Source organism: Rhinatrema bivittatum, chromosome 4 (assembly GCF_901001135.1).
Source record: "Rhinatrema bivittatum chromosome 4, aRhiBiv1.1, whole genome shotgun sequence".
Lineage (NCBI taxonomy): Eukaryota > Metazoa > Chordata > Amphibia > Gymnophiona > Rhinatrematidae > Rhinatrema > Rhinatrema bivittatum.
Window position 1 is genome coordinate 62,779,598 of NC_042618.1, and position 25,180 is coordinate 62,804,777.

Sequence of the window (25,180 nt, forward strand, 5' to 3'; positions counted from 1 at the left end):
GGGTTCGGCTCCTCAGATTCAACACGCGCCAGGACCCTGAGCCTGACTATAGCGTCGATGCAAGGCCCGTTTGGCTGAGAAGGAGGGGCTGTGACGAATCTGCGGTCGGCGGTAAGGAAGCTGGCTGGGGGCGGGGCGAAGGATGTCCCTCGCCCCCGGAAGAGAGAGCCGGAGCCCGCCCGAGTGAGTATCTGCTCCCCGCGCCAGGACTGCCGTCCCGGGGGAGAGACCCGCTCAGCTCTAGCTTTGCAGAGGAGGAAGTGGCTCTTTTCGGCCGCAAAAATCTCCTCTATTGTTCGTGGAGGAAAGGAAATGAGGCCCGGTCAAAAGCCCAGAAATTAGGGCTTTCCTTTACCGAAATCTTCGTTTCCTCTCCCGGTACATTTTGCCAGGCGTTTCTAGTGCTATTGCTTGATTTCCACATTCTAAGCCTCCCACGCTTGTTGGCCACAAACAAGAATATAAAATTTCTTTGTGAAAGATTGACTACAGTAATATTCTGTAATTGCAGAGTCGTTGGGAAGGCAGCATAGCTGGAGAAAAAAGAAATTCGACCTTAGTATGCGTTGTCTCAAGGTCACTGTATACTTATTTTGTCAGATCACATGGTACTGCAGTTATTTATTTTCCAAAATGAAGTATAAATGTTAATATCCTGCATTTTCAAGCTTGTACATAAGTTTTTAGAGTAACATGTAGCATTACTTATAATCTTCCAAGGTCGTAACTTGTTTGGGTGAATAGACTGATCAGTGTTTTGATCAGGGGTATTAGCAAGAAAACATTATTGAATAATTCAACTAAAACCATTAATTATTTAAGTCCTGGGGTTAGTTGCTTCACAGATTTTGAAAGTACCCCCTCAGCAGTAGTGTGTTGTAGCAATCAAAAAAGCAAACAGAATTTTAGGAATTATTATTTATTTATTTATTTATTTATTAACTTTTATTTACCGACATTCGTGAAACACATCATGCCGGTTTACAAAGAACTAGGAAGGGAATGGTGAATAAAATGGGAAATGTCATAAAATATATTGTTGCACTGGAGAAGGTACAGAGAAGGGCGACCAAAATAATAAAGAGGCTGGAACAGCTCCACTGTGAGGAAAGGCTAAAGAGGTTAGGGCCCTTCAGCTTGGAGAAGAGACAGCTGAAGGGGGATATGATAGAGGTTTTTAAAAATTTGAGAGGTCTAGAATCGGTAGATGTGAATCGGTATTTACTTTTTTGGATAATAGAAGGACTAGGGAGCACTCCATGAAGTTAGCAAGTAGCACATTTAAAACAAATCAGAGAAAATTCTTTTTCACTCAATGCACAATTAAGCTCTGGAATTTGTTACCAGAGAATATGGTTAGGGCAGTTAGTGTCCCTGGGTTTAAAAAAGTTTTGGATACGTTCCTGGAGGATACGTCCATTAACTATTAATCAAGCTGACTTACAGCCAAATGTTCAAAGGCTTATGTGCATAAAAGTACCTGAACCTGAAAAAGGGGTGGGTGGGGATGTGATCTGGATGAGGTGGGACAGAGGCAGACTGGGACAGCAGCCATTAGCCACTGTCCCAGGGAAGTGCGCACCAGCAGCCAGCCGGTATGCAGAAACTACTTCTGCTCTGGAGGAGCAGTAAGTGGTAAGATTTTAAAAAATTTGGATAGCTAGGTCAGGGTGGAGACGGGAAAGGGAATGTTCCCTCCCAGTCCATTCCTTAATTGGAGTGGACTGAGAGGAAACTGGGGGATGCCCATTGCATCACTACACTTAATATTCTAAACTTTGCGCTGCCCGCACATGCGCATGGCCAACAGATTTTATAACATGCATGCGCACCGGGAACCATGTGCCCAAAGGACACGCAGTCTTTTTTAAATTGACCCCTTAGGAAATAGCCACTGCTATTATTGACATTAGTAGCATGGGATCTTTTTAATGTTTGGGTACTTTCCAGGTACTTGTAACTTGGATTGGCCACTGTTGGAAACAGGATACTGGGCTTGATGGACCCTCGGTCTGACCCAGTATGGCAGCTTCTTATGTTCTTACTAAGTAATCATACCCCATGCAACCATTCCATTGCTATCACACCACAGAAAGCTGGAGGATGAATTTTGGGGGAGTGTTTTTAAAACAGGTGTATCTATTATAAAATTATGGGGAAAAAAAGGTGAAATAAGATATACTAGGTGGGGGAAAAAGACTTAGATAAGATCAAGAGAAGAAACTAACCTAAAGAAATGGATAAGTTCATGTTGTAAAGATCTAGGTAGATCTGCTTTAACTAGCTTTTTTAGGATGAAAACAGATAAGTATAGTATTTCATCTCAAGTAATATTTTTTAAATTTATTTTCAATAGTAAAAATCTGTTATGGATTTTGACTGTATAGTCCAGAGCAGAGAAAGGTTGATATTACAGACTTTTCTAATAGTAACTTTTTTGTTTATTTTCAAATCAGGTGACTGGTTGAAAGGCCATTAGGGAATATGGCTGGGCAAATTTCAGAATCTGACCAGATTAAACAGGTATTGTACCCAGATCTTTTGTCTTCAAGCATTTGTCTATGGTGGCATACTTCTATGTAGTTAAGTAGACTAACAGAGCAACTACACTGCATCATCCAAAGGGTTGAAAAATATGGATAAGGCTGCCATGTCTTTTTCGTCTTGTGATGTTATTCTTTCTCCCTCGTGCACATAGTTGAAGCAGAAACCCAGGAAGCTGTTCATATCCCTTTTAATCAAAATAAAGAGTTTCCGACACCATTTCTAAAACAATACACAGGCCCCATTGCTGAAGGACATGGGGTTTAGCTAAAGAGCAGACTTCAACAGATAAATGTATGCTTCCAGCAGGAGTAGCAAAAAATCCTTCCAAATATAAGGGAGTGGCAGATCCAAAACGTGGCTGTTCACACAGGCCTTTCCTAACTCCAACCCCATCTAATCTCCCTTCACGCAACAAGCTCCGCTAGTATTAGCGTTAATAGCCACCTTTCAAAATGTTATTTATACTTATATTTCAATATCTAATCTTCTTTTCCCTTCTCATTCCAAGTTATTGTTGTCCTTGTTATATGTAACTGCTTTTTTGCACTTTTGTTAAATGGTAAAGTTTCACCCCTGTTTCTTGTGAACCAGCATGATGGGACCACTGTCTTGAATGTTGGTATATAAAAAACTTAAATAAATAAATAAATAAAAATCCATGGGCTTTTAAAAGCTTTTGTCTAGCCAACAAGGCCCTTTCCTCCTGGCTGGAGAGTAAGCAGAGGACTGCTGCTTTTAAGGGTTACCTTTCAGCATGTCTGCATCACTTTTTCTTTTTTTTATCAGTGCCAGTTACTTTATCTCCCCAAATCCTACGAGGAAACAGCCATTTTAAGCAGGCTGTGCACATCAGTTACTTATAGATTAACTTCATTCATCATGATATTTACAGTTACTTCTTTTCTGCAGTTCAAAGAATTTCTTGGAACTTACAATAAACTTACGGAAACCTGTTTCCTGGACTGTGTAAAGGATTTCACAACAAGGGACGTTAAACCAGATGAGGTACATTGATGCTGTCTCTTGCATTTTGCCTTCTACCTAACTGGTACTTAGCAACTTCTTTGAAAATGTTATTTTACATTTTATTAATTTTCTGAAATATTTAATCAACAGACTCTTGAAAATAGAAAAGCACAGCAATATACTTAAGAAAATAAAAAGAAACATCACTGTTTAAACAGTCCACAATATAGGGGGGTGATACAAAGGAAACCATTGTACGTTTAGGAATAAAAAATGCCAAAGCAAATACTATATGGCCTATGCACAGATACTTATGCAACAGTATTACCTGAAATTATTTTGTTCTGGAGAAATCCTTCCAACTGATTCTGATAAAAATATACACACTCGACTTCTAATTGAACCAAAGATTTACAGGGAAACTTTAACAAGAAACTTGCACCCAAAGCTCCAACCCTCTGTTCTTTTTATAAAAAATAGTTTCCTTCTGTGTTGCTTTCTTTAACTGCATCTGGAAACAATGACATTTTCTGACCTAAAATAGACTTATTTCTAAGATGAAAAAATAGCTCAGAATTAATTGTTTCTCTGATTTGAAAATGTTATTTTCACCAAATGTTTTGTTTTGTTTTTTTTAACTAAATACATATGAACATGTATATCAAGTGAGCATAGTACTATTCCAACATTTATATGCATCTTTATATGGTCTGAACAAAACTCTTACTCGTTTGATGGAAGAAAATGTTTTAGGTGTGACTGTCACAATCTGGACAATCCAAATTCCATATTATAAATGCAATTTACAAGCGAAAACTTAGGTGTACTGATTAATCAAATATGAATGCTTCTGTCAATCCTCCTGTGATTGTTCTCAAAGAATTTCAGAAGGCAAAAAGGAAAAGTTCCAGCCAGATCTAAAGGAGTCAAATAAAAAAATTTCCCTGTCAATCCTTGACCCCTTTGACAGGTGAAAATCTGGTGTGGCTAGGACACCAAACATAAGTTATTAAGACACAGAAAATAAAAGGGACTGCTTTACGATGGACTGATAGCACAGATTCTCCTAGGACAAGCAGGATGGTAGTCCTCACTGATGGGTGACATCTTCAGATAGAGCCCGGCATGGCCATGTGGGGGTCCCTCTTCAGTCTTGTTTTTTTCCATGAAGCAGTTGCCTCACAGTTCTTGGAGCTCTCTCCACGCAAGTTCAAAAACTTTTTTTCAGTGAGGATTTTAACTCAGTTTTCCCTCCGCGCGGGGTCCCTCTTCGCTGTCGGTTCCCCCGGTGTCTTGGTAGGTGTTTCTCTCGTTCTTTGTGGAACAGAGCAGCAATTTACTACCATGGGAAGCTTCTGGGCAGACTGTATGGACCATTTGGTCGTCTTCTGCTGTCATTACTATGTTACTATGTTGCCTCCTGGTGGTCACCAGCCATCGACCGCTTGCTGGCTTATTTTCATGGTGTCTTCCGGTTTTCGTAAATGCCCCCAGTGCCTGCGGACCATGTCTCTCACAGATCCGCACGAGGTTTATATCCTTTGCCTGGGGGCTTCACATGACGTCTGTAGGTGCTCCGACTGCGCTCAGATGACCCCTAAGGGCCGTCGTTCCCAGCTGGACAAGATGGAGCAGCTTTTCGGTGCCAAAAAAGTTGACTCCATCAACTCCGGCATCGGGAACCTCAACACCAAATGGCTGCAGACATTTGGTGTTGAGGTTCCTGGACAGGACATGGAAGGCAGGATGCACCCTTGCCTTCCATGTCCTGTCCAGTTCCTCCTGGTGAAGAGAGGGGCTCAGGGGACCAGCCCTCTCCATCGTCAGATCGATCCAAGGCATCCAGATTGCCGTCAACCTCTACGCAGGACGGGACCGAGGGAAACACCGGCACTGGCATTCGTTCTCGCACGTCACTGGTGCTGATTCCGGAGGGGCACCAACCCATGCCAAGCCTCCTCCGAAGCAACCTCATGGTGAAAAGGCCTCATCCTCTTCCAAACCCGGGAGTCCCAGGTGTTCCCCACCGAGTGCGGTGCTGGGTACAGAGCTCCTCGGCCCCCCCCTCAGAGGCTCAAGTGACGCCGCCTCCTCCGTCGTTGTCCTCGTTCTCTTCACCGGACTTTCATGAGAAGTGCAGCAGGCGATGCAGTGAGCCCTCCGGAGCTTTAATCTGGCGCCAGTTCCCATGCCAGCGCCTGCACTGTTAGTGCCCCTGCTGGAGTGTCTCGACATCCTTTTGGGTGTCCTACCAACACAACTGGTGCCCGGGACTTCTTCAGCTCCCTGTCAACCACAGAGGTCCCCCCTCTGGAGCAATATCGATTCCCTGAATCTCTGAGGAAGAAGATGCGCCACCATGCCCAAAGCCCTCAAGGGCGCCTCCTCTCCCTGAGCCTGTTCCCGGGCCCTCAGGAATTCCAGGGCCGTCAGTTCCCTTGGGGCCCCCGGTGCCCTCTGCTCCATCAATGCCCCTGATTATGTCAGTGCCCTTGAGACCCCTGGCACCGAGTCTGCCGAGGCATCCCTCAATGCCATTGCCGAGGGACTTGGGTGCCGGCCTTCCTCGATGTCCCCTGGTGGATATTAGCGAGGACTTGCCTTCCGAGCCCTCTCCGCTGGATGAGCAGCATTGCTCTCCCCCAGAAGACCTCTCCTTCGCAGGCTTTGTCTGAGCTACGGCAGAAGCCATTCCTTTCCAGCTCCTCAGAGAGGAGGATGCCCACTACAAAATGCTGGAGGTGCTCCAGTTTGTGGATGTCCCAAAGGAGGTGGTAGCCATCCCAATCCATGAAATTCTCTTAGAACTTCGATACAGGATGTGGGAGCACCGGGCTCTGTCCCCCCTGGTCTACCGGAAGACAGGTGCCCTTTATCTGGTCTAACAGGCCCTTGGCTTTCAGAAGCATCAGCTCCCCCACCAGTCTGTGGTAGTGGAGTCTGCCATAAAAAAGGCTAAAAGATCTCGTACTTACTCCTCCAGGCCGAGATCATAAGGCCCTGGATGCCCTTGGAAGGAGGATTTTTCAAGGGGCAGTGCTTAATGCCCACATCGCCTCCTACCATTATATATTACTCAATACAACAGGAACTTATGGAAGCAAGTTCAAGGAGCTGGCAGAGCATTTGCCTCAACAGCAGCAAGATGCGCCAGAGGCAGTAGTACAGAAGAGCCTCAAGGCTGGAAAGCATGAGGTAAGGTCCACTTACGATGTCTTCGAAACAGCAGCCAGGGTATCGGCTGCGGGCATTAGCGCCCGACATATGGCTGGCTTCTGGCCTTCGGCTGGAGGTCAAGGAGAAGCTGGTGGACCTGCCTTGCACTGGTAAAAATCTCTTCAGTGACAAAGTCAGGGATGCAGTCACTCCGCTCAAGGACCATCATGAGACCTTGCAACAGCTCTCGGCCAGCACCTCAGACCCACCTTCCTCCGTGTGTAGGTCCCTATGTCAAGGACCTCGAGGGTCCTCTATCTCCGGAGGAGATACTACCCTCCAGCTTCTCATACTAGGACCCCATGCACTGCAGTCAGGGGCCAGCTTCTCCAGCAGCGTGTCCAAAACCCGCACCCCAGCCCAGCTGCAGACCTTTGACTGGCAGTGAGAGTGGATGCCAGCTTACGGTGCCCACTGGTCGTGGGCCGGCTATCTCTGTTCGCAGACTACTGGCCCCTATTACTACCAACTGCTGAGTTTTGACCATCATACAACGCGGTTACTGCCTGAATTTCAGGACGGTCGCAGCAGATTCGCTGTCTCCCCCCCCCCCCCCCCCCCCCCACCCCCCCACGTGGGACCTGTCATGGCATCACAAATTTCTCAAATTAGAGCTCTCAGCCTTGCTGAAGGCCAGAGCTGTAGAACCTGTGCCCCACTCTCAACAGTCCAGGGGTTCTACACAAGATACTTTCTGACACCAAAGAAAATAGGCAGCCTCCGACCCATTCACGATCTCAGAGCCTTAAACAAGTTCTTGCGGCGAGAATGGTTCAAAATGGTTTCCATGGGCATCCTGATTCATCTCCTTTGCAAAGGAGATTGGCTGTCTTGATTTAAAGGATGCTTACATCCACATAGCAATATTCCCACCTCACAGGAAGTATCTCCGCTTTGTAGTGGGCCACAGACATTTCCAATACTGGGTGCTGCCATTCAGCCTCACCTCAGCTCCGCAGATCTTCACAAAATGTCTGTCTGTGGTAGGGGCACACCTGTACTTCAGTGGAATGCACATTCCCCTACCTGGACGACTGGCTCATCAGGAGCACCACGCAGGAGGGCACGCTGCATTCCCTCCGTTTGATAGCCACGGTGCTACAGTTGCTGGGGTTGGTGATCAATTTCCCCAAATCCCATCTGAGCCCGTCCCAGCAGCTAGCATTTAGTGGGGTCTGCTGGACACAACTCTAGCCAGGGCGTTCCTCCCCAGGGACCATGCTCGGGCTCTGGCATCGTTAGCACACTCCATCCAACGGAGTCAGACTGTCTCTGCTTGGGTGTAGCTCCGCTTGATGGGCCCCATGGCGGCATGGATTCACATCACTCTACTTGCCCGGCTAGCCATACGGGTAGCCCAGTGGACTCTCTGTTCTCAATGGCCTCAAGCCACCCAGGACTTCTCGGCGCCGGTACAAATTACTTTGCCACTCTGAGACTCCCTCTCCTGGTGGGAGAGTCTATCCAACTTGGAAAGGGGCCTCCTCTTCCAAGCCCCATCCCCACAAGTGGTACTGGCCACTGATGCCTCCACCTTGGGCTGGGGAGCACAAGTCAGCAGCCTCCGCATGCAAGGCATGTGGTCAAAACAGGAAGCAAGTTGTCGGATAAACTTCCTGGAACTGTGAGTGACCCGGTACGCCCTCTCGGCATTCCATGATCACCTGGCCCACAAAGTGGTTTTGATCCAGACCAACAACCAAGTCGCAATGTGGTACATAAACAAGTAGGGAGTCATGGGCTCCTTCCTGCTCTGCCAAGAAGCGGTACAGATTTAGGCTTGGGCCCTAACCAGGGACATGCTTCTGAGAGCAGTTTACCTGGCAGGGACAGAGAACGTGGTGGCGGACCCCTTGAGTCGGGCGTTTCACCCTCCCGAGTGGTCGCTCAACCCGACAGTTACAGACACACTCACTGCCTGTGGGGTGTTCTGGAGGTGGACTTCTTTGCCTACCACGGAATTTCAAAGTGGTCCGCTTCTTCTCCTTGTACAGGGAAGATGGTAAACCAGCCTCAATGCCGTTACCCTGTTTTTGGGCAAGGGCCTTCTGTACGTGTATCCTCCACTCCCACTGGTGGGGAAGACTCTCGTGAAGCTCCAGCGGGACAGGGGCCCCATAATCCTGGTTGCTCCATATTGGCTGCAACAAGTCTGGTTCCTGATCCTGCGCCACCTGTTGATACAGGATCCCATATTTCTGGGCACCTCCCCCGACCTGATCACGCAGGATCAGGGCAGATTGTGCCACCCGAACCTCCGGTCGCTGGCCCTCATTGCCTGGATGTTGAAAGGGTAGTCTTACAGCCCCTCGACCTCTCTGATAATGTGTCGCAGGTCCTGGTGGCTTCCCGAAAGCCTTCCACCAGGAAGTTTTACCGGTTGAAGTGGAGGAGGTTCTTCATCTGGTGTGAGGCAAAAGGCTTAGACCCTTTCTTGTGCCCCACTCCGCAACTCTTGGACTATTTGTGGTCCCTTTCGGAGTCTGGTTTACAGACCACCTTGATCTGAGTCCACCTGAGTGCTATCAGCACCTATCACCAGGGCATAGGTGGTATACCTATTTCTGTGCAGCCCTTGGTAGGTGGCTTCATGAGGGGCCTGTTGTATCTGAAGCCCCCTCTGAATTCTCCTTTTGTGTCCTGGGACCTCACCGTAGTACTAGCATGGCTCATGCAGCCTCCTTTTGAGCCTATGCGCTCCTGTGAGCTTAAACATCTTACCTGGAAAGACATTTTCCTGGTTGCGGTCACCTCCGTTCGCAGGGTCAGTGAACTTCAGGCGTTAGTGACATATCTGCCCTGTTCGAAATTCTTTCATGACAAAGTGGTTTTATGAACTCACCCTAAGTTCCTGTCTAAGATGATGTCCAATTTCCATCTCAATCAGTCCATCGTTCTGCCCACCTTCTTTCCGAGGCCCCATTCCCACCAGGGTAAATGGGCTCTGTACAGCCTGGACTGCAACCGTGCTCTTGCCTTTTAACTTGAGCGCACAGAGGCCCACAGGCAGTCCACACAACTCTTTGTCTCCTTTGTCAAAAACAGACTTAGCATTGTGGAGGGCAAGCAGACCCTGTCCAACTGGTTGGCGGACTGTATATTCTACTGCTATGAGCAGGCGGGCCTTCAGCTTGGAGGCCACGTCAAGGTGCACTCAGGTGGCACTCTGTGGCATACTTTCGTGCGGTCCCCATCACTAAAATCTGCAAGGCTGCGACGTGGAGCTCTCTGCACGTTCGCCGCCCACTACTGTTTGGGCAAGGATGGTCGACATGACAGTACCTTTGGCCAGTCGGCCCTTCGTAATCTGTTCCAAGCATAAGAACCCAACTCTCCCTACCTAGGGCCCAGTATCTGGTTCATGCTGCCTCCCGGTTTTACCCTCAGCCCTTCTGTTTTTGTGCCTGCTGGCATGTGGTTAAGTGCTGTTTGTCCTGTTATAGCCGGGAGCAGCTTGTAGCTTAGTGAGGACTACCATCCTGCTTGTCCTAAGAGAAAGCAGAGTTGCTTACCTGTAATAGGTGTTCTCCTAGGACAACAGGATTTTAGTCCTCAGGAAACCCGCCTGCCACCCCACAGAGTTGGGTTCTCAGTCGGTTTGTTTTATTTTTCGCTCGTCTTTTTTTGCTAAGGTATGAGACTGAAGAGGGACCCCGCGCAGATAGTGGCATGCTGGGCATGCTCAGTGTGCCAGTCAAGGTTTTCCGTGCTGGGCTCCATCTGATGAGGTCACCCACCTGTGAGGACTAACATCCTGCGAGCTCGAGTGAAGGCAGTGGCGGTGATGGGTCACTACATTTGGCCCAGTTGGAAGCAGGCATTGCGTATGGAACATGTCATTCGGACATCGGCTCAGTCCATGGTGTCCGTGGTGGCAGCTCGTCGGCTCCTCTGGTTGCGGAATTGGGCGGCGGACTTGTCTTCCAAATCTCATCTTTGTAACCTTCCCTTCAAGGGCAAACTCCTTTTCGGGGAAGAACTGGATCAGCTGGTGAAGCTACTCAGGGAATCCAAGGGTAATCTATTGCCAGAGGATAGGCGATCTTCTAAGAAGGTTTTTCCCCTGAGGGCTCAATTTCGGGATGCTCGCCGGTTTTGATCTACCAGATATTCTATTCCTTCTGGTCCTAAGCCGACTCAGGGATGCCAGCAGTCCTTTCGCGGTGGCCGCCGCTCCGGTAGAGACTCTGGACACCTCAGTGCGGGAACCAGTAAGACCGCCCAATGAAGCCACGAGCACCCATTCCGTCATTGAAGTTGTTGGAGGCAGATTGTCCAGCTTTTACAGGGAATGGGCAAGAATTACCTCGGACCGATGGGTCTTGGAAGTAATCGGAGACTGTTACGCCCTGGAGTTTATGCGGCCGGTTCGGGAGGTGTTCGTGGAGTCCCGCGTGGTCTCTCGCAGCAAACGCGAGGCGGTGCGGAATTCCCTTCAATGACTTCTCGAGCTCAGGGCTATCGTCCCGGTTCCACTTGAACAGCAGGGGCGGGGACGGTATTCGGTTTACTTTGTGGTTCCCAAAAAGGAAGGTACCCTTCGGCCAATCCTTGATCTTCAGAAGGTCAACCGTTGTCTCCGGGTCCCTCGTTTTCACATGGAAACCCTGAGAACAGTAATGGCAGCGGTGCGAAAAGATGAGTTTCTGGCGTCCCTGGATCTCACGGAGGCATATCTGCATATTCCAATCCGTCTACATCACCAGAGGTTTTTGCGTTTCAAGGTCTTGGGTCAGCACTTCCAGTTTCGAGCCCTTCTATTTGGCCTCGCCACAGCACCCCGAACTTTCACCAAGGTAATGGTGGTGGTGGCCGACTTTCTTCGCAGGGAAGGCATCTTGGTCTACCTGTATCTGGACGACTGGTTGATTCGAGCCAAGTCCCAGGAGGATTGCGAATGATCGGTACAAATGGTGCTGTTCACCTTACAGTCGCTCGGGTGGGTCGTCAACTTGCGGAAGAGTCATCTGGAACCCACGTAGAAGCTGGTGTACTTGGGAGCGCTATTCGATACTTTGCTCGGCATGTGTTCCTGGCGGAGGATCGTGTAACGAAGTTACAAGGTTAGTTCCGAGTTCTGATGCTGATGGAGAATCCCACTGTGCGGCACCATCTGCAGGTCCTGGGATCCATGGCTTCCACCTTGGCCTTGGTCCCCTGGGCGTTCGCACATTTACTTCCCTTACAACGTGCACTGTTGTCACGATGGAAACCGGTATCGGAACAGTTCCATATCCGTATGGTGCTCCTTCCCGAGTCCAGAGCCAGTCTGTCGTGGTGGCTGTCACGCGCCAATCTGGACCAGGGGGTGGATCTGGACAATCCGGATTGGATGATAATCTCCACCGATGCCAGCCTGACTGGATGGGGGGCAGTCTGTGCAGACTGATCCGCCCAAGGGCTTTGGCCCCCGTCGGAGGGGGCCTGGTCCATCAATTGGCTCGAGACCAGAGCGGTTCGTCTTGCTCTACAGGCATTTCTACCCTGGATCCAAGGCAGAATGGTTTGGGTGTTCTCGGACAAAGCGACGACGGTGGCTTACATCAACCGACAAGGAGGGACAAGAAGTCCGGCAGTGGCGCTCGAGGCGAGACTTCTTTTCGCCTGGGCGGAATGCCATCTCAAGGGCATTGTGGCTTCCCATGCAGCGGGAGTGGAGAACGTACAGGCGGACTTCCTAAGCCGACAACAGCTCGATCCAGGAGAGTGGGAGTTGTCTCTCGAAGCGTGGAACTACATCTGTGCCAGGTGGGGCGTGCCGCAATTGGATCTGATGGCGACCAGGGAAAATGCGAAGACTCTGCGCTTCTTCAGTCGTCGACGGGAACCGGGCTCGGTGGGGCTCAACGCTCTGGTGTGCACCTGGCCCATGGGGATTCTACTGTATGCCTTTCCTCCCTGGCCCCTCATCGGGAGACTTCTTCATCGAATAGAGCTCCATCCAGGCAGGGTGGTACTCATGGCTCCAGAGTGGCCGCGTCATCCGTGGTTCACTTGGCTCTCGAGGGTCCATTTCAGCTCGCGTATCTACCGCGACTACTTCGGCAGGGCCTAATATTTTCGGATCGGGAGGATCACTTCTCTCTCGCGGCTTGGCTTTTGAGAGGCGACATTTACGCTTGAAGGGCTATTCTGAACAGGTCATTTCTACCCTCCTACAGGCGAGACACCCAGCCCCTTCTATGGCCTATGTGCGAGTGTGGAAGCTGTTTGAGGCCTGGTGTCAACAGCGATCCTGCGATCCGTTAGCAGTAAATGTCCCACAGATCCTGGATTTCCTGCAGCAGGGGCTTACTAAGGTGTTAGCGTTTAACTCCCTTCGTGTTCAAGTAGCAGCTCTTGGTGCCTTGCTTGGCAAGTTTGCGGGCTGTTCACTGGCAGTCCATCCAGACATTGCTAGGTTTCTCAAAGGGGTTAAACACTTGCGGCCTCCCATCCGTTCTGTGCGCCCTGATTGGAGTTTGAACCTAGTGCTTCGGGTGCTCTGTGGTACCCTCTTCGAACCTCTCCGCAGAGCTTCGTTGCGGGATCTCACCTTAAAAACAGTCTTTTTGGTGGCCATTTGGTCGGATTTCGGAGTTACAGGCTCTATCGTGTCGGGATCCTTTTCTTCGCATTTACGATGATAGGGTATCCTTGCGCATGGTTCCATCCTTCGTTCCGAAAGTGGTTTTGGCGTTTCACGTCAATCAAATGGTGGAGCTTCCGGGCTTCCCTCAGTGGTCTCGTGACTCCTCGTATGGCAGGGATCTGCATGTGCTGGACGTGCGACGCATCTTGTTGCGTTACCTGGAAGTTACTAACGACTTTCGGAGGTCCGATCATTTGTTCATTCTTTTTGGTGGCCCAAAGAAGAGGGACAAGGTGTCTAAAGCGACCATCTCTCGGTGGATTAAAGAGGCCATTTGTTTGTCGTACATAGCCCGTGGGCGTCCAGTCCCCTAGGGTCTCCGAACTCATTCCACTAGGACCCAGGCTACTTCCTGGGAGGAATGTCAGTTGCTGTCGCCTCAGGAAATCTGCAGGGCGGCGGTGTGGTCTTCTTTGCACACTTTCACTAAGCACTATCGTCTGGATGTGCATGCTGCAGAGGGATCTTCCTTCGGTGAGAGTGTTCTGCTTGCGAGTCTTTCGGGTTCCCGCTCAGTGTAGGGTGGCTTGGGTACATCCCACTTCTCTGGACTGATCCTGGTACGTACAGGGAAATGAAAATTGGTTCTTACCTGCTAATTTTCATTCCTGTAGTACTCAGGATCAGTCCAGAGGCCCGACCCTTTCTTCAGATACCGAAAGACTGCCTTACTGAGATTTTATATTTCTGCTGCTCGTTGCACGGGGCTCCGTTTTTTGCAGACATGGTTCATGGAGCAGTTTTAGTCTTTGGTTCAGTTAACTGTATGTTAGTTTGGTATCGGTGGGCTTGGGTACAGGTCAATACTGAGGGACTGCAGGTGGCACTATAGTATATATGGCAGTGCCCAAAGTTTTGCTCTCTGACTCCATCTGCTGGTAGGGATACACAACCCACTTCTCTGGACTGATCCTGAGTACTACAAGAACGAAAATTAGTAGGTAAGAACCAATTTTCATGTGCACAGTAGGTATTATTTGGTTGTCTGAGGCTTTCTAAAGCAGAATATTTAATCCACAGTGAAAAAGGTCAGTCCTTGTCAAAAGTTATTAATTATAAAAGAAAAGCTCTTGATGGGCCACATATAAAGAAAAAAATAATCTGGTCAAATGAATTTCATAGCAGGGGAAGGAAGACCTGCAAAAAAATATTTTATGGAGAAGTACAAAGGAATTACCTAGCATTTTTTGTTGAAATACCAAAAGTCAATAAGTTCTTCATACACCATTCACCCTTTGCCTGCACTTGACATCGCTAACATTCCCTATGTCTTGTCTTTTACCTTGCATCAGATGTAGGGAAGGGTGGCCAGTAGCACTCAAGTAATCATGGATTTCAGTTGCATGCTATCACTCTTATGTGAAATAATGTATTTATTTCCATCCACATGCAAGCAAAATCATAATGCTAATGAATAAAATAATGCTTTGGTGTACTTTTAGTGATATCCAGTTGAGATGTTTATTCCCCCCTTTTATTTTATTCTAGATTACTTGCACAGAACATTGTCTACAGAAATATTTGAAAATGACCCAGCGGATATCGATGAGGTTTCAGGAATATCATATTCAGCAGAATGAAGCTTTGGCTGCTAAGGCAGGGCTTCTTGGCCCTAGATAGGACATGAAGCAATTTCTTCAGTGAGCTGTATTAACACTGCTAATGTTTTGTTGCATTGCCAAGAAGAGAGTGGGTTGGTTTTTTTTTTTTGTTTGTTTGTTTTTTTTTGGTACAACTGAACCATTGTGGATGTTATCTGCCAGGAGAGCTGAAGCAAATGCCTGACAAGTAGAACGTTCCACACAAGTTACAGCAGAAACCAATAATCATCCAAACGCAAATTACTGTGGATTATTATTATTTTTTATTTTAACTGTATGAAGTAAATCCAGGACAGACTATTTTAAGATTTCTGGTTACAGCATGCCAAGCAATGGAATAGAAAATCTTATTTTTTTCTTCAGTGATGATGATTGTAATGTTCAGAGAAAAGCCTAAAACAAGATTGTATATATGAAAATACATAATTTTAGGGGACCTTTTTTATTTACTAAAAAAAAGTAAACAAATGAAAAATCTGCAATTTGTATTTTCTATAGAAAAGGTTTGTACAAACCGCTGTATGTTTTTCAGTGTGTTTTGCAAGTTATTCCTCCACAGTTGCTGGCAAACAGCTGAAAGCAATTGACTAGTCCAGTGTATTTATTTATTGCAATATTTCTAGCCTGCTGCTAGTAACATTGTTATGCTCAGTGAGTAACAATGCAACAGTGAAATACAATTGTAAAAAATTAATAACAATCCAAATAATAAAACATAAGACAATTAAAATAATTTAATTATAATCATCCTACAAAATATTCATGAAAAGGCTTCAATAAATAATAAGCCCTTTGGTTTCTTCCTAAAAATCTTAAAATCAGTGAGAAGCTGAAGCTCATCTGGAGGCCCAGGGGCCCAGGCCCGGTTACGAGTCACCTGTAAATGACTGTTTTACATTGTGGTTTGTTGCCGTTTAGATTTGGAGTCTCTGTAGGGTGTGAGACTTTTTTTTTTTTAAGGCCCAGAAAAATGATGCAGTGCTTGAGCTTTGAAGAACTCGGCAGCCTCTTGAGCTCCGTCCCCTCTCTTCTTCTGAAATTGGCCTCTGTGGAGTTTGGGTGCTGTGAGCTTTCTTTCCCTCTGCTTAACATAATTTCCTGCCGGGAACTTGGCTTAAAAGATGAGTCTGGCTGGCTGTGGGCGGGCCCCCCCCCTCCCCCAAACACACATGTTGTAATCATTCATCCAATTTCATTCATAATCTGGGGCAGATGGGAGCATGCGCCCCTCATACCCCCTACACTTAAAATCACTGCTTGGATTTTTTAAAGCCTAGTTTACTCTGATTATATCAGTATTCAGTGAACCAGTGAGACGTACGAACAGCACAGTACACATTGGTGAAGAAATGACGAAAAATCTTCACCAATGTGTACTGTGCTGTTTGTATGTCTCACTCTACATGAGAAACTGACCCCTAAACTATCACCACCACCTCACCTCAAGCTATTAGATGGCCATCCTATTGCGATATAAATACGTGACTAATATGAGGGCTTTGTAGATAGTCTCTCTCTCTCAGCCCAGAATGCAATTCTAAAATACAATATAGTCCCTCATTTCCCTAAATCCCACCCCTTCCAAAAATTTGCATTTGTACCATGTGCTAGTGTTAACACATATTATGGCATTAAAGCATTATATCATGCATTAAGACCATAATGCATTTTGATGAGTGACCCAGTAAAATAGAAGCCTCTTCTTTCTTCTTAAGTGAAGTTGTGGCAGCTTCCATCAGAAGATCCTTGGGTGGGAGTGGGGGCAGGGAGGAAGGTGGTGGAAAGGGTCCATCTGCCACATTGTTTTACTACTTGGTGGCCAGTACAGTGGGTTCAACTAGGAAGTCATTTCCACTTACCCTGTCAAAGTTGTAGTGGTTGAGCCTGGACAGCAGAGACTAGGCAAAAAAGAAATCTCAGCCGAGGAGTGTACCGAGAGACAAGTCTTAAGCTATAGTAGATCAACAGCAGAGTGGGGAGTGTTAGTTCAATATCTATGATGTTACTGTTAGTCTCACCTTCCAAAAGGGTGTTAAGCTGTGCTGTCTAGATTGTGTGGTTGAATACCTAACAAAATAAAACACGTGATTTATTTCAACAGTAAAAGGTTGGCATCACCCAATTTTATAATTAAAATGAATAGACAACACAGCCTTGTATATAATTACTCTGGGTGAACATTATCTTTAAGATTCATGTTGAGGAAATAAAACAAATGGAGATACACAAGGATTTCACAACAGACTTGATATGTCCAAAATTTTATGCTGTTCATATATCATTTTATTATAGACATCAAATCACATTGGGATATCTTAATGCAGTCCCCCACATGAACCGTGCTTCGAGAAACTGCAGCGGGAGGGACCAATCTGTGAACAGAAGTATAATAAATATCAGAATAGAGGATAAAAGAAAATCAGCTGTCAGCAAACAAGAACTCTTATATACAAGCACTGCTCTTGTCTGCGGTTAGGGAGAGAGAACACACCTCTTGTACAACACTGGACCCAGGCACACCATATTCTTCATGACATGAGAATTTTTATTATTGAAATCTGTGTGCCCTCATCACAGAGTGGTAATTTCGATATCTTTTACAGTATGAACAAAGATAGATTCACCTCCTAAACACTGTCTCCCTCCATGGACTGAATCAAGAATTAGACTGGTTGGTTTTTCTTTAACTATTTCTCTGCTCCATATCTATGGCCAATTTGCCCATCTATGCTCACTTTTGTTGTGCTGCTGACCTGATATATCTTTGATTGCCACAGATAAGATCACATGACACACACACCCCCCTCCCCCCCCCTCCTCTGTTTTGGCATGTTTTTCTAATCTATTTAGCTACGGGAAGGTCCTTTCTGTTACACTGTTCATTTGATGTACTAAACACTTGCCATTCAAGATGAGACTCTCACTTTCTCTCTCTCCTGCTTACATCTAGCATTTTAGATGGACAAGGTTGAAATATTTTCATACATTACTGTAGCTGTTTGCTTACTAATTTTTGTTATCGTCTGTTTTGTTTTTGACGATACGCCTCCTCTGATTGACATATGACTCTGTTCGAAGCAGCTTCTGCTACCTAACTTCCAATCGTAGCCATTGGAAACACAGTGGTCATGCAGTTTACCTCATGTTGTTAAAATCTGTAATCGAAGATCAGATCCTTTTGTGGAGTTGTATAAGACATTACACTCCTGCGATGTTCTTGTTTGCTGGCTGCTGATTTTCTTTTGTCCTCTATTCTGACATTTATTATTCTTCTATTCACAGCTTGGTCCCTTCCGCCGCAGTTTCTCAAAACATGGTCTTTGGCGGGAGACCATGGAGGCTTGAACTAAGATATCACGATGTGATTTGATGAATATAATAAATTATATATGAACAGTATAAAATTCTGGACATATCAAGTTTGTTGCCAAATCCTTGTGTATCTCTGTCTCTGGATTATTGATTTGGCTCCTCACGCCGGTTGCGTGTGAGGAAGTAAAATAAACCATGACTTCCTGGCCTTTTACATAAATCAACTGCACTTTCACTTAGAATAAAAGATAAAAGTGAAATTGTACAATACCACAAAAATATGACGAAGTCACAAACAAAATTACTTGTGAAAATGAAAAACGATTTAAATGACACCTCTAGGGCTTCCCAAACCATCAAATAGTTATCCCAGTGGCAAAGCCTACTACTTTTTGAATTACTATTAGGTTAAAAGAAAATTATTTCCTTACCTGCTAATTTTCGTTCTTGTAGTACCACGGATCAGTCCAGACAGTTGGTTATACCCCTTCCAGCAGATGGAGTCAGAGCAAAAACTGTAAGGATGGCCCCTAATAGGTTGGAGCGCCTTCTGCATCCCTTCTGTATATGAATAACAAAGCCAGAAATAGCACATTGGCTGGATCAACACACAAACTTGAAAACTGTAAACGTGTAACTTTTAGGAAGAACCTGCAAAATGAACTGTTAGACAGAGATAGAAATAAGCAGTCTAGCTGAGCCCAAACCCTATCCCAGAAAACTTAGGGAGGGCGTCTGGACTGATCAGTGGTACTACAGGAACGAAAATTAGCAGGTAAGGAAATAATTTTCTTTTCCCTGTTTGTACCCGGATCAGTCCAGACAGTGGGATGTACCAAAGCTTCCCTACGTAGGGTGGGCCTCTGATAGCCCAGCTCAAATGACTTGAGCTCCGAACGAGCCGGAGCCTGGACATTCAAGCAATAGTGCCTTGCAAAGGTGTGCAGCAATTTCCAGGTAGCTGCTCTGCATATCTCTTGTGGAGAGACCTCACTGCTCTCTGCCCAGGAAGCTGCTTGGGCCCGAATTGAATGAGCTTTGATGCCTTCCGGAGGAGAACAACCAGCACCGATGTATGCAGAAGAGATCGCTTCTTTTAACCAGCGAGCAATAGTGGTTTTGGAAGCCTTGTACCCCTTCTTGGGACCACCCCAGAGAACAAAAAGGTGGTCCGTTAAGCGAAATTAATTCTTTACTTCCAACTAGCGTATGAGGACCCGCTTTCCATCAAGTCGTCGAAGCTCTCTGGGACCGTTGTCCGGGAAGGATGGAAGTTCCACTGACTGATTCAAATGGCAGGCGGAGACCACCTTGGGAAGGAAGGATGGTACCCTGTGTAAGGAGACTCCAGAATCTGTGAAGCAGAGGTAGGGCTCCCTGCATGAGAGAGCTTGAATTTCCGAGATCCTGTGAGCCGAACATATGGCAACCAGGAAGATCGTCTTGAGAGTGAGATCCTTAAGAGTAGCTCTGGCAAGAGGTTCAAACGGCAACCCACTCAGAATCCAGAGGACCAAATTGAGACTCCAAGAGGGACACAAGGAGTGAACCAGAGGCTTGACATGTTTTGCGCCCCATAGAAACCAGATTATATCAGAATGGGAGGAAAGAAGAACTCCATCGAGATGACGCAAAGGGCCGCCACTTGAACCCTCAGAGAATTGTAGGCCAGGCCTTTCTCCAAGCCTTGCTGCAGGAAGGAGAGAATGTTGGCGATGGAAGCGTGACATGGAGACACATGCATAGAGGTACACCACACCTCAAACACTTTCCAGACATGGACATAAGCAATGGACATAGAGGTTTTCCTTGGTTGAAGGAGAGTGGAAATAACTGCATCTGGGTAACCATGTCTTCTCAATCTGCGCCGTTCAAAAGCCAGGCCGCAAGACAGAAGTGATCTGCCTGGTCGAAAAATACCGGTCCCTGCCTTAGTAGGTTCGGAAGATGGCCCAACTGAAGGAGTCCATCCACTGTCAGGTTGACCAAGTCTGCGAACCACGGCATTCGAGGCCATTCTGGTGCCACAAAGATTACAGGTCCGTGGTGGATTTCTATTCTTCGAAGTACCTTCCCTACCAGTGGCCACGGTGGAACACATAGAGGATGAAGTCTTGTGGCCAGGGGAGGACCATGGCATCCACTCCTCCTGCACCATGTTCCCTCCTGCGACTGAAGCAGCGTGGGGCTTTCGCATTCCGATGCGTCGCCATGAGGTTGAGATGGGGTGAGCCCTATCGTTGAACAAGCAGCTCCATCGCTGCTCCGGACAGCTCCCACTCCCCTGGGTCCAGGCATTGCCGGCTTAAGAAGTCCGCTTGAACAATGTCCCCTTCCGGTTTGTGGGATGCCGCCAGCCTGGATTGATTGATTGATTGATTGATTGATTTATTTATTTATTTAAAAACTTTTCTATACCGTCATTAAGTGATATACCATCACAACAGTTTACCAATAGGCACATAAATAAATTTGAAATAGATTTTACTTTAAACGGTGGGTGCCAAAGTTGTTCAGATAAAGCTCTGCCCACTCCATCAACTTGTCCGCCTCCCGGGCGACATGACGGCTTTTTGTACCTCCTTGACGGTTGACATACGCCACTGTTGTCAGCGTGAAATGAACCGCTCTGGTCTCCAAACGATTGATAGGCCAAGTCGCCTGTCCGGGAGACCACCGCCCCTGGGTAGACTGCATCCCGTACACTGCTCCTCATCCGTAGTGATGACCACCCACTGTGGGACTTCTAGGTCCACTCCCTGTAACAAATGATCCAGACTAAGCCACCAGAGCAGGCTGTTCCTGGCCGAGTCCGACAGTGGAAGAGGGGCCTAAAAATCCCGAGACACTGATTTGCAGCAAGATAGTAACGCCCGCTGTAATGGACGCATATGAGCAAAGGCCCACGGTACTAAATCTATAGTTGAGGCCATGGATCCCAGCACTTGGAGGTAGTCCCAGGCCGTAGGGAGTGAGAGACCCCTGAAGCGTTGCACTTGAGCGAGGCGAGATTGCGCCCGATCTTGACGAAGGAAGACCTTCCCCTGACTGGTATTGAAGTGTGCCCCATGAGAGCCATGCTAAGTAAGCACTGTGAAGCAGCAAAATAAAATCAGTAGAAACCGGTCCCGGGGGAGGAGCAGGTGGAGGAACTGCATCGAACTGCCCCACCGCTAAGACTGCATTGGGGGGAGGGGGGATCACCAGAGTCAGAATCAGCGGGGAGGGTGAAACCCCAGGGTCCGAATCAGCATCGGGAGGTGCAGGAGCTGGCAACTGTGAAAACAAAATGGCCACCATTCCCGCGTCAGGAGGGAACGGGGCCAACCTCCCTGAGGGTGGGTGCGCTTGGGAGTGCGAAATTGGGCATCCCGCTGGCCTTGAGGGTCCCTCCCTGCCAGAGAGGCACCTCGTGCATGGGCCCTCCCTGGAGAACCGCGATCCGAGCTCTCCACAGGCTGAGCATCGCACCGAGCGTGGCATGGGAGAAAGAGAGTAAGAGAAATTTCTCCCGAAAGACTGTCAGCAGCAGAGAAGTAGGTAACTGTGCTTTAAGTGCAGGAGTCAGAGGAATGGCACCTCTCTGATCCTGCTGCCCTGAGGAATCGGCATCTCGGGGCAGCCGCCTGCTGCTGCTGAAGGGGGAGAGGTTGGACCACCAACGTGCACCTGGACAGCAAATAGACAGCAGGTAAGACAATACCTGAAATTGAAAAATCACATAGGACTTAAGAACAGACAGAAAAGAAGAAACAGAGGGAAACTGTCCCTAACAGAGTTCTTGTCTGCAAGCTTCAGAGTAAATAGCTGTAAAAATCTTTTTTTTTCTTTTTTTTTTTTTTTTATTTGATCCATACAAATTAAAGGAAGTAAAGTAAGTAGAGAAGTAACAGAAATAGAATTATCTTCTGTCCAAGACTACTGGGGAACCGCAGGTGCCACCTTCATCTGCTGGAGTCGGAGTAATACTGAAGGGATGCAGAGGGCGCTCCAACCTATTAGGAGCCGTCCTTACAGTTTTTGCTCTGACTTCATCTGCTGGAAGGGGGACATAACCCACTGTCTGGACTGATCCAGGTACGTACAGGGAACACACATTTCTTCATCAGCTTAATGTTTAAGACTCAAATATTAGTGGTATACAAAAAAATGCAAAAGATGATGTAAAAAAAAAATACTTATTCTAAACCACTTCAACCATTCCATGATCTAAAACAATGAATATCAACTAAAAATTAAACTGAAGGCAAGCATTACTTTCTTTCTCAAGAGAAGAGGGTTCTTTTGATAAGTAGCGTTTATTGGGCCTACAAAGAAAGGTACATACATTAAACTATGTTTGGTTCTAAAAGGGGCTCGGTGTAGAATCGAAAAAGCTAACCTATAAAAGTGTAAGATTCATATTGGCCCAATAAAAAAAAAGGCATTATAACCTCTAATGAATCCGCACTGAGAACAGTTAATGGTTCATTCATTCAACAAACTGAGATGAATTGTTTTACTATTCACTTTATATACAGTTCATGACAAACAGCTGCTAATTTAACATCACCTTATATAAGTTTAGCCATATTTTCCTTATGTGGGATTTATCACCTTCAGAATACGGAGAGACTTCATGCATTCCATCAGAGCTGTGCAGGTTGCATGCAGCTTCAGTGCACAAGGCATGTGGGAATATACCCAAATGAAGGCAGCAACAGCTTCCAGACAGTTATTTTTTCACTAGAGGTCACATGTGATTATGGCTGGTTATTTTCTATAGTGGACTGAATCAGTACATTTTGGAATTTATTAGTATGATGCAAAGAGCTAATTTGTGACTGCTAAGAACCACTGGTTTTGGTAAAATTCCCAGTTAAAGGTTTACTAAGATTATCAGCAGGGAGGTGAGAAAAGAGTTTCTTGTTTTTTGACCCAGCAGTTTCTTTGTCCTCTGGGCTTTTGGCTCAATCAGAATCAGAGCTGGACCCATAAACTTTCATTTGCAACTTCCCACCATTTTTTTTCCCTCCTAACTTTAGTCCAGTCATTACAGCAACGGTTCTCAGCTAGGGGCCATCCACCAGGGCTCCTTTTAAAACCCTGCGAGCATGGGCTCTGAATTCAGCCACTAAGTGTCAGCCTTGCACAATGACTGACAGACTCCTTCCCCTCAAGGGCTGTGAACACGGCCTTTGCTGCACTCCTAGCCCCAGGTGACCCATAACACCTGAGCCAGGAATTGAAGCCAGGTCCCCCTGCATGGCAATAGGCAGCACTAACATTAAGCCACTGAGGCAGCCCTGGTGAAAACATTTCTAATGGATCCTAGGAGAGACCTTTGCACAATTTTTGCCTTACTGTAAACAGGATTCTTTATAGACAGGAGGATGAATTAGCCATGATACATGGATGACATCCTCTGAAAGTATCAAACAGACCACTCTCTAGCTCAGCAAAATCAGTTGATTGTAGAGCTCAGCTTTAGCGAGATAATCAACTCACCAGGGAGGCGGATGGGTACTAAGCATAGCCCATTCATCCTGCTGTCTATAGAGAACCCCATTTATGGTACACAAACTTGCTTTCTCCATTGACAAACAGGGCTGAATTAGCTATGGCATGTGGGGAGTTAAAAGCTAAGAGCTGCAGTGGAGCACTACTGAAAAAGCAACCTATCCGTCCCCCCCCCCCCCCCGGAGAGTGCTGTACAAAACTGCTAGCCCAAAGTTAGCCACGTGTTGATAGATTTTCCAGATAGTAACGGGACATGGTGTGAACTGATGACCAAATTGCCGCTTTGCAGAAGTCTTCAATAGAGACAGCTCCTAGGTGAGCAACAGAAATAGTCACAACTCTTACTTGATGGGCTTTGACAATGTGTGATCTGGAGTGAAAACAGAGCATAACAATGATCGATTCAACTAGCCAGCCAGTTGGACAGCATACATTTGGCATCAGCTATTCCTAGTCTGTTTGGATCATAGAGGAGACAACATTTAAGAAGCCTGACCCTCTGTTCAAGTTCTCTTCAGATAATAGGCCAAGGCTCTCTTACAGTCCAATGAATGGAAGGCCTTCTCTCCTTTATGTGTATGAGGCTTTGGAAAGCATGTGGTAAAAGAACTGCTTAATTCAAATGAAATAATGAAACCACTTTTGGCAGAAACTTCGAGTGAATATCAAGCACGGAACCCGTTCTGGAAAAACTATAGATAAAGAGTATAATAAACCAATAAAAACTAGAAATACTACTTGCTAGGTAAGAAACTATAAGGAAGTTGACTCCCATAACTCATGGGGGGGCTTTGTACCATGACATTAAGATCCCATGGCACTAGTGGCTTTGCAACTTGAAATCTCATATGCTACAGACTATAGAGAAAAGCCAGTTACCCTAAAAAGGAATATGCATCTGAATGAAACTATGTGCAGGCCTAAGCAATGCATGATGAAAGTTCAGCCACATAATTGGCCCTACAATTTAATATGAATGCCAGTCAGAACTGCACTGAGAAGCTGCTGCTATTGCTCTCCATATCGAGAAATCTGTCTTTGTCTTACAATTTTGCTGGTACAAACTTGCTGAGCTTATGACCTTGATCAACTTTGTATCTAATTATAAGACCCAGTATTATTCATCACTTCTTCCAGCCCACATTATTTGTATTTTTGTATTTATTAATTGCTTAACACAAAATAGGTCTAAGCGATTTACAATAAAACATACATAAAATTAATAGTAATGACAACACATACACAATAAAAGCATAACAATAACTCAAGATCAACCAACAACAGCACAAGATAAACATAAAGATGATACGGAAGAGAGTTCTTCAGGAGTCTGTGTTTTAAAGGAATTGTCGAATAGACAAACATCACCTGATCAAGCTTCTGTTAACTTAGGCTAGCCGTAGGCCTG

At 46.4% G+C, this 25,180-nt stretch overlaps 1 protein-coding gene across 4 annotated transcripts; it reads left to right on the forward strand.

Annotated features, from left to right (window-relative positions):
* Positions 1-58: 58 nt before the first annotated feature.
* On the forward strand, positions 59-15,438 carry TIMM9 (translocase of inner mitochondrial membrane 9). Of its 4 annotated transcripts, none has more exons than XM_029598213.1 (5): positions 190-378; positions 512-608; positions 2,457-2,523; positions 3,457-3,552; positions 14,849-15,438. In XM_029598213.1, the coding sequence occupies exons 3-5, from the start codon at positions 2,485-2,487 to the stop codon at positions 14,978-14,980; spliced, it is 267 nt and encodes an 88-aa protein (XP_029454073.1). In that variant the 5' UTR covers positions 190-378; positions 512-608; positions 2,457-2,484; the 3' UTR covers positions 14,981-15,438. The 4 variants fall into 4 exon arrangements, with proteins under 4 accessions (XP_029454070.1, XP_029454073.1, XP_029454074.1 ...); XM_029598214.1 differs by having other exon boundaries at positions 512-576; XM_029598210.1 differs by lacking the exons at positions 190-378; positions 512-608 and adding an exon at positions 59-183.
* The last annotated feature ends 9,742 nt before the right edge of the window (positions 15,439-25,180 follow it).

Excerpts from the sequence above, each read along its gene's own strand:
- TIMM9 (XM_029598210.1), top strand. The coding sequence starts at position 2,485 with ATGGCTGGGCAAATTTCAGAATCTGACCAGATTAAACAG. Across the intron at positions 2,524-3,456 it reads AATCTGACCAGATTAAACAG|TTCAAAGAATTTCTTGGAAC; the intron begins GTATTGTACCCA and ends TCTTTTCTGCAG. Across the intron at positions 3,553-14,848 it reads GGGACGTTAAACCAGATGAG|ATTACTTGCACAGAACATTG; the intron begins GTACATTGATGC and ends ATTTTATTCTAG.